The sequence below is a fragment of the Sander vitreus genome, chromosome 9 (genome assembly GCF_031162955.1).
Source record: "Sander vitreus isolate 19-12246 chromosome 9, sanVit1, whole genome shotgun sequence".
Taxonomy (NCBI): Eukaryota; Metazoa; Chordata; class Actinopteri; order Perciformes; family Percidae; genus Sander; species Sander vitreus.
In genome coordinates, this window is record NC_135863.1 from 5,844,651 (window position 1) to 5,857,998 (window position 13,348).

A 13,348-nucleotide genomic window follows, 5' to 3' on the forward strand; every position below is an offset into this window, starting at 1 on the left:
TGCACAGCTGATTGAGATTTCTTAATTTGACCCACCAATTTCCTATTTTACCAACTCATTCATTACTCTTTCTGTTACTTCTTCACCCACATTAAAGCCGGCATTTCAGTTTTGCATCAGCTTTTACAAAAACTTTCTTACAATATTGGTATTATTCAGCTTTTTTAAGACATTGTTATTGATTAGAACCATTTCCACATTTCCACTTTCCACAAGTAAAATCAAACACATTTCAGCATTTGAAAACATTTTTATTATTATGCAGCAGTTTTCAGTTAACCAAACCATCCTAACAGAGAAAAAGCTAGAAGAAAATCATTAAAAGTCACTCAAATTACATTTATTCACAAAATATGTCACATTATTGTAGTTACGGCTGTTCACTTAAATTAGGCAGGCTCAGCACAAAGTAATTCACTTCCAACCAAGAACATTGGCTGTGATTACATGCACACTAGTTCTGGGATTCTGTGATTGAGGCATGTGTCTCGTGTAAACACCATGATTTGTTTGTTACTTTCGTAATGCTGTCAATAAGACATGTAGAGTCAGATACTAGTCATGTCATCAGAGGATCGTTTGAAAAATGTAAACACCATATTCTTGCAGAAATTCCCCAAAACACAGATTTTGTTTATTTTATTTAGCCAACTTCATGGTTTCTTAAAACATACTTTGAATAAGTTTTTACAGACGAGCAACAAATACTGTATACAAGAAACAACACTCCTAGTGCTGTTTAATACTATTTTTTTTTACACAGTAATTTTCAAAGGAAATGCTGCCAAACAGCAGGTGTTTAGAAGAGCAAATGCTTTCATGAACTGTGTATCATTATTGCGTGGGATTATTCTGTGCTGGAGTATCAAAAGAGACATTTGTTTATATGAAAAACCATTAAAAACATCTTGAAGACAAAGCTGGGTGAGAGAGACAACAATCAAATACTTAGCTATAATGAGGTCAAATCATTGGGCCTGAAGCTATACTAAGATGTTTTCTTAGTTAGTAAGATGTTTTTCTTACTAACATGTTTTCCTAAAAGTAAAGTCCCACCCATGATTCAAAGTATTGCAGAGACAGGGAAGTATAAATATCCAATATTAATATTTGGATGGCTGGTTTTCATTACATAATTTATATTTCATTGTCAGCATCTAATTTCTTTCTATTTCCGTTTCTGATGATTTTAGTCTACCTGTCAGGCAGACACAGTGCTTCAGCAAAAACACATTAAACATCTGCAGAGCGAAGAAAGTGACATCGTCAGTGTTTTAAAGTCCGTGCCCCTTTAAGCATCACTGTTGAAAGATGGCTGTTCACTGTTTGTGGTGCAGGCAATAAGTAAAAGTACAAAAGTCTTGTTGTAAAGTTTTTATTTTTTTCATGATATAAAGAAAATCTCAGCGAGTAACATAAAAGCTTTCTGACTAACTCAAAGACAAGACAGTGTGGACAATACCTTTTTAGAGTGACTTTCATTTTGTATTCCTATATACAGCAGGTGTTCCAATTATGTTCACTTATAACTTCTGAGACTGTGCTTTGGCAGAGCACTTATGAAACACGCATGTCAATCCTCCAGTCATTTCTTTCCTATTTTGACACATACTGTATGGCTCTAAAATCTCAAATTTCACAGAAGGCTCATCATCCTCGTAGAAAAAGTGCTTTTTATAAATTAACACCAAGTCCAAAAGTTTAATTTAACTGGAACAAAGTTGTGGTGTTTTGATCAACACATCACTTCTGCATGTTGTTTTAATAAATTGTTTTCAATATGGCAGAGAAATATTGTTAGAAGCACATAAATTCCCATTTACATTTTTAAATATTTACATTCTTAAAATGACAGCACAAAGGAACTAAAGAAAATCATAAATTGGACTGTTATTGACTTCACTGTTATTGATCCACTGGTAGCAGTGGCACAGGGGCTCTGTGTGTCTAGTTAAGCACTGAGCTCTTGGTGAATCATGCCGCTATGTCCTATCATATCAGTGGGATGTTGGGGCTCCTGCTAAATGAAGTACTCCTTTTGGTTTTCACTGGGAGTGCTCAGACAGTCCGCCTGGCTACTGAAGGGGAACTCGTGGCCGTCTTCAGGCTGTGCTGCTTTGACTTGCTGGTTTCGACACGTCTCTTTCCTGCTGCAGATGAATCTGGCCATTATCGCCAATGCAGACACGGTGACGAAGATCCCAACGGCGATCACCCCTAAAAACACAAAAAAAGACCTTTGATTTAAAATCATGCATGAACATAAGTAACCTGCTTTCAGCAGTAAACTGATTTCTTCAAGGAATAGTTCATCTGGACCAGTCGTTATCTTGCCAACAGCTACATAGATGAGAAGATCGATACCACTCTCATGTGCGTTAAAGGTATCCTGTTTTCATTGTCCAAGGCACACGCACAAAGGTGACGACGTGATACACAGTCAATGGTTTGACACTATTTTACCGATCTACAGGTAATTGGTAATGCCAAGAAACACAACCATGCACAAGCAAAGGAAGGGAAGAAGAAGAAGAAGAAGAAAAATGGCTAAACATGGATGTAAACCATGCAGGATTCAAAATCGTCTTTGCAAATGTTCTATGAGGAAGGACATTCAGCATGTTGGTTTGCATGCTGAATGTCATTTAGGATGCATACTGTGTTTTAGTAAACAATGTAAATATAACTTTTGTTTGTTTAAATGAAGCAAGAAGAAACAGTAAGCCTAGCTCCCCTACAACGTTAAAAAAATTAGCAACACCTCTAAAGCTCAATAATTAACACATTACAGTATATCCCACTTGTTTTATCCGTGTACAAACAAATGTCCAGGTGCCCACATGATCTTGATTTATTCGAGCGCAGTACCTTGTACACTTTCTACAGTATGTTGACATTGGCCCACGTGATGATTTTGATTGTACAACTACTTACACTAACAGACAGCACACAAAAACATTTAGCATGCCTGATAATAATCGGAAATGAGACCATGATTCACGATCACTTGGTTCCTTATAGGTATAGTTGTTTTTAGACATTTTAATGTAGAGATATTACAGATTACATATATTTAAGGCCACAGGAAGAGGCAGAGTTAGGCAATCTTTCAACTTGCTGGAGGGATTTTTTCCTACGAATGTAGTCATGCTGTCTGATCCGCATCCCTATCACAATGTGTTTTGCGTGCCTTGCATCAACGGGTTTTTCCTTGATGTCAGGTGTGTTTCTTGGCTAACAAAAACCCTATTTCCAAACTTTTTCCTGCATTATGTTAACAAGAAATCCAGTGTGCTAGATGTCTTGCTTGGTCATGTATTACCGACCAAACAATTGTATTACTGGGTTTCTGACAAGGTCTTTCACATGCTCACATTTGCATAAGATAGACATCAACGGGAAGTTTCAATGAGGCAGCAGTGCTAGAGGATGAAAACAAGATGGTTACTACTGAGATATCAACATATATATGTATTGTTTTAGGTATAAACAAACCCAAATATATATCACTCAAACTTCTGGTTTTATTTGTAAAGCAAACTTAACTTGAGGCACAAAATACAGCTTGACTGAGTTGAACGCTGCACCAAAAGAGTTTTAAAATGGAAACATATTGTAAATTGGAATTCAGACCCAAACTCTTCTCATTAAATAGCCAACCCATTACTTTTCTTCACTGCCTCTTTTTTCATCCCCAGCAAGATCAAAATTATTCTCCTGACTTGCATCCAGCTCAAAATCCGTCTTTACAACGTCACAGTTTTTAATCAACTGTTACGATATTTTAATGAATTGTTCTTACTCCTGCTGAGATGGATTGCATTACCTCCGATTAGAGCTGAGTCACTCTTGATGGCGTTGACTAAAGGTTGACCTGGATCCACAGGACCAGTTTGGTCTGTCAAGAGAAAGACAAGAGAAAAAATTTAAAATAAAATGATACAAAGATACAAAGAAAATATGTAGTGCAAAGATGAAAGGGGGAGAACAAAAAGTTAAAACACATGAAATAAAAAAGAAGAAAGATGAGGTAAAGGAGTGTATAGGGACAGATAGTCATTGTGAGATAGTCAGAACAGACGGTGCTTGTTGCTTCAGCACAGCCTCAAAGGACTTCACTACAGTTGTCTGACTAACCTCAGGTGTCATAGTGCCATCACTGGTTAATGAGCCCATAAAAAAGTCTAATGAACAGCCTGCAGAATACTATTAAAAAACATACCAGAAAGGGAGATGGTGGGGTGGTTAATGTTTTAAACACCAACTGAACGTGTTAGAACATATAAACGTCAATATAAACTCAACACACCCAAATACATATCTATATATATTTATACCTGTCTACTCACATGTATGAACACACACGTGGATGCATGACTCACAGACTGCAGCTAGTACAATTTACAATATCCAGATGTAATCCTCGATCCAGGGCTCTGTGTATCGATGTAGTCGTATCTGTCATAATACAACTGGATACTAATTTGTATTGGTGAATCTTTACACCCCTACTATATATATATATTGTATATATAGGCCTATTAGTCTGCATCTTGTACCTGATAAGGAGTGGGTGGTTTCTGCCGCGTAGGGATTGGCTGGAGAGGAGGTACCACAGCTCGACTGGACCAATGGACCGCTGACAATAACAGGGCTGTCAGGGTGCAGCAGAGCAGCTTTCAGAGGACTGATGGAGTTAAAGCAAACACCTGACAGACAGCCGGTGAACCCAAGAGAGGCCAAGCCGGCCAGCTCTGCATCTAACTCATCAGACTCTGAACACAGAGAGAGAAACACAGAGACAAGAGAGGCTGAGTGAGAAGACACATTTGTTATCCGCAAGTTCCAATTACACATTTGAAACGCAGGAGTGATAAACATTTATCTTGACGAGGTTTCGGTCGTGATGAATAATACACTCATACTGGATGAAAAACAACACATCATCATCATCATCATCATTGAAACAATTATTCCTATCATTTACATGCATGCTAACTTCAGTATGGTTATGGTATTGGAAGGCAACTAAAACGCTTTGTTAGGTTATATGGTTACATATAAAATATAAACTGTCTTTCAAACACGCTATGTTCTGTATTCGATCCGTTTGTCATGCAGCATTACATAAAGGTTTTGCATCTAGACTAGACATAAATCATGTCCTCCAGAAGAGAAAACTAATTCTGGGGAGACAGGTTGATCCTTCCATAGGCTTAATACTCCTTCCGCCACTGCGAAGGTTTGAGTATTAGGTTAAAATAAAGCAAGGTGCTGTGTTGGTGGGGGCTTGTTGCTTTGGGTACTCGTGGGACAATATACAATACAGAAAATTCAGTTTTCGTAACAGATCCATGAGTTTGAAGGCCTATAAGGTGCCAAAACACAGCACACAGACATTTCTAATATTATGAGGAATGATTGTACAACTCTGTCAAGTTATCACAGTGGCAACTGTTTTATCGCAATGACTATTGCGAGAGAAACAATGGAAATACAATGCCTTGCCAGATAATGTTTGCATTAAAAAAAAATAGAGGGAAGACTCCCATTCAAAATGATTGAGGAGGGATGTTTGTTTTTACTGTATTGTAAAAATATATATATATATATATATATATATATATATATATATATATATATATATATATATATATATATATATATATAAGTACCTGTTTTGTTGAAATACCACACTAGTGGAGACAAAAAATGTTAATTACATTGTTCATTATGAAAGTACCAGGTGAAACAAATTGCACAACAGATGCTTTTCTATTTTTAGAGTCTTACCACTTATGGTGGTGCTAGAGGTGAGGCAATTGGGTCATTAAAATCAAAAGGATTTATTCTGTTTTGTGCAGAAAGATTCATGGTAATCTGCCTTTTACATTATTACAAGTGACCTGGTGCAAGTGTTGTGGGAGGAAAAGGTCTAAGGGGTCACCAACACATTAGGACTCAATCCTCTGGGGACCATGACTATCTTCAAGCTCAATACATGTTTGGCCAAGAGTTTTCAAACCTTCACCTTCATGGACTTAAGAAACTGCCACCTAGTCTTACTTACTTCATGTGCTTAAGTCACTATTTATGACAGCAGGTGTTACATAACATCTTCAGTAGCTATAAATGTCAGTGTAAACTACAATTATTCCTGCAGTGCAATTTGATTGCACAGCACATCATTGCCAGTCATGTAAGTTATTATCAGAAAGGAAATACTTTTCACCACATACTGTAAATGGGACACTGCAGAGTGGCTTGGCTGGAGAGGGCTGTTTATCAGCTGTATATTTGATCAGGCTTGGATTACGTTTTAAATTGAATGTGATCCTCTGAGCAGCAGGGAATTATTTGACTTTGAATTATAAATCTCATGGTGTGTGTGCAAATGATTGAGATGGGAGAAAAAGTTAATAACACAACAGATTTATTTGCATATGTGACATTAGCTTTTCTAGCACTGCAATAGTGTACTATATGTCTATTTATAACAAATTAAAGCACATGCACACAGGGTATTCTACGAGGTATTTTAAGTTAAAAAAAGAAGCATCCAATGTTTAACTAGCTACATATTATTAAGAAGCCAAACATGTCATCTTTGTGATGAAGGAATATTAAAAAATATGGTCAAAACAAAAGTCAAAATTTGGAACTAAGTAACTAAAATTTAGCATGAATGGAAAAATACAGTATGTAAAAGAAAACAATATACTGTTGGATGATGTGGCAACATTTCTAATATACAAATGAATACTGGTAGTATTAGGTCTTAAAAGTGCTGAATAGAGTCTCTGCCTTGTTTGTGCGAGCAGTCCAATCCCACACTGACACAACTGGCCTTGTATCCACCAACTGACGATTACTGTCCACCTTCACCCAGCTGCTGCCCTTCACCTCCACCTCTCTTTGTATCAGTATCTCACCCTCCCTCTCTCTTCATCACCCCCCCTCCCTCCCTCTCTCGGTAAGCAGCTCAGTCTCTCCATTCTTTCCTGTCCATTAGTTAGGCTGATGGATGACAGTGCTGGCAGGGAATGACAATATATCAACTATCTTGCTGCCTCTCTGATACTGATATGACTGCCCGATTCCTCTGGCTCAGCATAGGGAAGGCTGAGTCACACATTAACATGGTCTGGGTCAACAACAACAAAACAATATAAGGAGCGGAATGTAACAATGGCCCCAGCATCAATTTGTACTAAGGTTAATTATTTGAAACTAAGGTTTCCAGATCCAAGAGACTCTCGACATGATAAAAGGGTTAGAAAATGGCTGAAATCATGCATAGATGGATGACAATATATTATGTGATTCTACAATGTCTCCATCATCTATCAACAAAAACAAATCCTACACATAACAAACTGTTTTAATGGCGTCTGTTTCAGTTAAACTTCTGTTAAAACAAACCTGCTGGATTGCCTTCCACATGCCAAAGATTGAATGACTTTTATTGTGAAGCAGTTACAGCTTCCTGTAGCTTTAGTCACCAACGTTAGTGCATGCTAAGTCCTTGGTGTTAGCTCAAGAATTGAATCTACCTAGCGTAATTTCAGGAGCAGGACCACAACTCAACCATGTCATTGCATATTCCCAAAAATACAGTATCTGCCTAAACTACTCCTCCTGTCCCACTCTCGGATTCTGCACCCCTCCCTCCCACTCCGTTCTTCTCTTTTCCTCTCCCCTGCGTAGGGTCCTGAGGGGGTTTGTCTTGCCCGGCTGCTACGGCGTATTGCCTGTCCAAGCTTCCCCACAATGCATTCGGCGTAGCGGAAGGGCTTCAAGCTGTTCAGGCCTTGCACATCAATGATGTTTTTCTTTAATACATCATTAAATACATTTTGTTGATGGTGTGGCTTTGATAGTGAAACAGCCATAATGAGCTGATCAGATGGAAGAGCTGAACTCCAGTTATATAAGTATGTACATAGCCAATTGTTGTAAAGGCAGTCATTGCAGTCAAGCACACTGGGCCTGATCACATATACATTCATGTAGTGCTGTGGTGGCGATATCAACAAAATCAAAACCTACACTGTACGTATCAAGGTTGAGATTGCTGTTAACCCCTATCATCACGTATAAAATCCAGCTTTAAGGTAACGGATAAATCCAGGGGTAAATCCAGAATAGAACCTCTTTCTATACCCAACACTGTTCTCAGCCCCACATTTGTAACAGCACGTGTGTGTCTCAGATGGTGCTATCCAATAGTAAATATTATATATATTAGGGATGCGCCGAATCCAGATTTTTGGGGTTCGGCCGAATACCGAATCCACTGGTTAAGATTCTGCCGAATCCGAAACTGAATACCGAATCCTACTCCCATCCTCTGTCCATTAACACAGTAAACACATTAATGAAGATAACAACGTCCACAGCCTTTAAAATAGTTAAATGTAACAACTTAATGCTGAATTCACACACTCTTTTCACATCGTAGGAAAGCACATCACTATCGCCAGAATTTTCGCTAACCAGTGTATGATGAAGGCATGTTGGGTGTGTGAAATTAGAAAGCTAACGTTAGCTAATGAGCAGCAGCCAGCCGTTTGGTCGCTCCGCTCCCACTGTAGGGAGCTGTCATTTGCCAAGAGAACGGCTGACAGCCCGGGGGAGAGGCACCGTCTGGTTAACACAAGCTTTTAGCTATGACTGTCCTTTCTTTGCCGTACCTGAAGTTGATGCATTTTGGCTGCTGTCTGTGGATTCCTTCATGCACAACTCGTATTGTTTTGGATGTTTCATATACAAATGTCTTAACAGCGGTGATGTTGTGTATTGTTTAGGGTCTTTGCCACCACGAGACAAATCGGCATTGCAAATTGAACACGTAGCTTGACTTGAATCACCTTCTTTTGACTGAAAGTACTGCCAAACAACACTTTTTCTGCTCACGAGTTCCATTTTCACTTTCTCACAGCCTACTGCATTGAGCGGTCCACATACGTAAATACCTTCCCATAATCAATGGCGGCGTCATTACGTCGACCAGCGTAGCGAGCGTATAGTGCAAGCGTAGGGTTCGGTGGAAAAAAATTATACGGTTCGGCAGAAACCGAACCCCATCAAAAAGCCAAATATTCGGTGCATCCCTAATATATATATATATATATGTATATGTATATATATATATCAGAGGAAAACTCAAAGACATCACAACTCTGGTACAAAGTCTTTCCTCTTTAAGAGAAGCTTGGGTCAGACGGATCAGTCCTGTAGAGGACAATAAGAGTGATGTGAAAGTAAAATGATCTGTCAGGCAGAGAGAGGCTGACTTCCTGGTTTAGTTTGACCCCTCCCACAGCAGCTGAGACTTATTGGTTGTTATGCTGTATCACAGGGCACTGACTCCAATCTTCCAAGTAATTTGTTCTTTTCAATCTCTCCTCATTACCATCCAAAGTGAAGGCCCTTTTCTAAAGTTATAACCATTACAGCTGTCTGAAGCCCCGCTCAGCGAGACAGACATAAAGATTGTATTACTCACTGCTTCGATAACAAAGACAAAGCGCACGTATACTGTATTTTCTGAACTTCAGCATTAGTGAAAAAACAATGCCATTTGCACAAATACTTTACGTACCTATTTGGCTCGTAAGCGCATCGAATGCCACAGAACAAGGACTTAAGTGTGTGGCTCCCCCATTTCTAAGGTTCTTGTTCTCCACAGTAAAGTGCTCTCTTTGTGACCATTTGAATATGGATGTCAACTTGTTTATAAAAGTGCCACGGCTGTTGCTCATGCATGCAGCTTTCCCTCTGGTCCACCCAACATGATGAATAGAAAACAGCAGAAAGCTCCAGGACAGTGTTTTGTTGCATATAGCCCAAACATCTCAGTGCTGTTATTCAAATAAGTCTGTCTAAGTGCTGGAGTCTGCTCTTAGAGAGCCTCACTTACCCTGCACTCTGCCCAGAATGAGTGATTTGATGCTGTTAAATTCCACATCAGATGTCAAGTTGAAGTCCTCTCTGGCATTCTGGTCGATCTGAAAGATAAATGTATATCACACCTGTAAAGGTAAAAGCTTAGCAGGTAGAAAGCAAAGACTGATAGCGACAACAAACTGTCAATGACAGCTTTCTATTGTTAAGTGTTTTAACAAAGGCTGCTCTGTGAAGAGACGACAAATGGCTGCAAAGAAGCAAGCAATTAAAGCTAGTCGGAGGTCTGACCCGCATATTTAAATGGGATTCAACCCCAAAAGCTGGAAACCAATAGACCCGTGAGACGCAGTGGTTCACAGTAGCTGAGCAGGGAAGTGGAGCAGGTTCTGAGGTGGTAAATGCCTCAGAGAGACAGACTCTTTTATAATAAAGAGAGTGTTCGGTGGATTACTTTAAATCAGATGTGGGCTTTGGCAAATCATTTTGGGGAATCATTTATCAAAGAGACATCTGCTAATTTTGATCAACCTGAAACTAAAGTAGAGCTACAGAAAACAGGGAAATAATAGCTTGAAAAAAGAGAGGAATTATAACATTTATGAATTCATATTCTATTAGGTTTTCAAAAGCTTTTGGTCAGAGGAATATCTGGAAATGTCGGTGCCCTAGGTAAGTTATCCACTGGCACGCCTCAGGGGACTGAGCTTTTAATATATTAAAATAATTTGAAGATTATTGCTCACTGATGTTCACTGTCATATATCATTATTTGAAAGTGCTGGCTGCTGTTTCAATATTTTGTGGCTGGTCACTCACTCACACGTGTTAAGTGTTTTAACAGAACACAGTGAGAGGTTTTTGACAGCTGTCATTCATGGAGCAAATATTTGGATTCATTAGCCAAAACCTATTAATCAAAATGCCGGGATTTGTACCGATTGTGTTCCTGTGGATCAGCTTAGGACATCCTTACTTTCATTTTAATTTCAGATTATTATAAATCATTTTTATCTAGAGTTTAGGACGCATCTGTGCACACAGTTTCCAGTTTATGAGTATTATCCCACTTTGAATCATATTATATGACAGCAAGGAACATCATAATTAAGGTGTGTGTGTGTGTGTGTGTGTGTGTGTGTGTGTGTGTGTGTACCTGAACAGAGACAGTGTCTGCCTGTCTCCTGATGATCACCGTGTGCAGACGTCCATCAGCCAAGTTTGTGACTCTGCTCCCCAGCACCTCCACGTCACCGCTGCTGTGCAACTTGTACCTCAATTCTAGCTCATCTTTGCAAACACAGAAGAACAATACAGTATTTGACTCGGTCACTAAATAATGAATGTTACTCATGAGATATAAAACAGAGCTAATACAAGCTGCTGCTATAAACTGAGTTACATATACAGTCATGTGAACATATTAGGACACCGATGCTAAAGTTGACTAAAAAGAGGAATAAAAAAATCATCTTTAGGAAATTGATCTTAATGCCTTAATTAGAAAAATGAGGAAAAATCCAATCTTTAAGGACACCAATTTTCTTTGTGAATGAATAATGTATCGTAAATAAATAAATGTTCTTCCTTAAAATACAGGGGGCATAAGTAAGTACACCCCTATGTTAAATTACCATAGAGGCAGGCAGATTATTATTTTTAAAGGCCAGTTATTTCATGGATCCAGGATACTATGCATCCTGATAAAGTTCCCTTGGCCTTTGGAATTAAAATAGCCCCACATCATCACATACCCTTCACCATACCTAGAGATTGGCATGGTTGTATTTCAGTTAGCCTAATAGCTGGTTTGATTTGCATTGAGAGATGATTTTATGGAAAGTACCCCATGCCAATCTCTAGGTATGGTGAAGGGTATGTGATGATGTGGGGCTATTTTAATTCCAAAGGCCAAGGGAACTTTATCAGGATGCATAGTATCCTGAATCCATGAAACAACTGGCCTTTAAAAATAATAATCTGCCTGCCTCTATGGGAATTTAACATAGGGGTGTACTTACTTATGCCCCCTGTATTTTAAGGAAAAACATTTATTTATTTACGATACATTATTCATTCACAAAGAAAATTGGTGTCCTTAAAGATTGGATTTTTCCTCATCTTTTTAATTAAGGCATTAAGATCAATTTCCAAAAGATGATTTTTTTATTCCTCTTTTTAGTCAACTTTAGCATCGGTGTCCTAATATGTTCACATGACTGTATATGTAACTCAGTTTATAGCAGCAGCTTGTATTAGCTCTGTCTAGATGATTTTTTTATTCCTCTTTTTAGTCAACTTTAGCATGGGTGTCCTAATTTTTTCACATGACTGTATACTATGCACCGTTATTGTTGATCACCAACAAGATAATCTGATGTAACCTTTACATTGTTGCTGATTGGTACACAACTTACTTTTAACAGTCTATGGTACAAACATGTCTCAAGTTAAAGACCCAAGACACTTAACTAGTCAGTCATAATTAATTAAGCACTTCAGCTGTTTTACTCATTTCCACATTTTTGGCAGTAAAAATCTAAGAAGACACTCCTTCAAAGAAAGAACATTTCATCCGTATATCTGAATATTCCAAGATACCAGCTGCTGAATTAAGAAGATACAAACCATTTAATACTTTGAGGATTAATATGTTATCTCTATGAACAACACTCCATGATATGAAATCAATTTCCCCCTTTTTTACAGTTACACTCAATAAATTAGACATCACTGAGATAATTTGGATGCTCCAAGATGTCTGCAGGCTTTACAGATACGCAGAAATAATAGGAAATAATCTCTTTTTAAAGAGCCAAACACTTCATATTTAATGCCCTTTTTTCTACCCACTATGTTATTTTTTTCAGAGATCATAAAAGCACATCTTGATAATAACAATCTTGCAGAGGGCAAAGAGTGTTTCAGACTCTCAGCGAATGACTAAGATAGTTAAGTTTCTCTGTGTGCAGCAGCTGAGGCTCCTGTTACTGCAGCAGTAGGAGAGAGGTAGATGAGAAAAGCCTCTGTAGTGCATCCAAAAGAAACCTCTTTCAGGGATTTAATTAGATACTTTGGCAAGAGTGCAGATACCTGATGACGACTTAATCAGCTCTTCAAAACCTGCAATCCCTCAGCTTTCTCTCATTCATTAAAAAGCTGAAAGCAGCTTACTAACAGCAGGGATTTGTCTGCCGTCATGACAAAGTGTTTAAAATTGAAACAAATCTTCAACACCGGAACTCGTGTATATATATATATATATATTTTTTTTTTTATTGTCCTGTCTATACACCACCTGTCTATACTTTGTATATCACGTTGCACTTTTCTGCTTTTTTTGCACTTCTGGTTAGACACAAACTGCATTTCATTGTCTTTGTACTTTGCACTACTCTGCACAATGACAATAAAGTTGAATCTAATCTAATCTAATCTAAAA

General features: G+C 38.2%; 1 protein-coding gene across 1 annotated transcript in view; it reads right to left on the reverse strand.

Annotated features, from left to right (window-relative positions):
* Window positions 1–1,975: 1,975 nt before the first annotated feature.
* LOC144523935 (contactin-associated protein-like 4) overlaps window positions 1,976–13,348 on the reverse strand; it is a 95,944-nt gene continuing 84,571 nt past the window's right edge. Inside the window, exons 21-25 of the mRNA XM_078259905.1 lie at window positions 11,063–11,196; window positions 9,923–10,010; window positions 4,560–4,775; window positions 3,827–3,898; window positions 1,976–2,217 (exon numbers count right to left, since the gene is read on the reverse strand). Of these exons, the coding sequence (XP_078116031.1) occupies window positions 2,021–2,217; window positions 3,827–3,898; window positions 4,560–4,775; window positions 9,923–10,010; window positions 11,063–11,196 (707 nt within the window). The 3' untranslated portion in view covers window positions 1,976–2,020. The remainder of the gene's footprint in view (window positions 2,218–3,826; window positions 3,899–4,559; window positions 4,776–9,922; window positions 10,011–11,062; window positions 11,197–13,348) is intronic.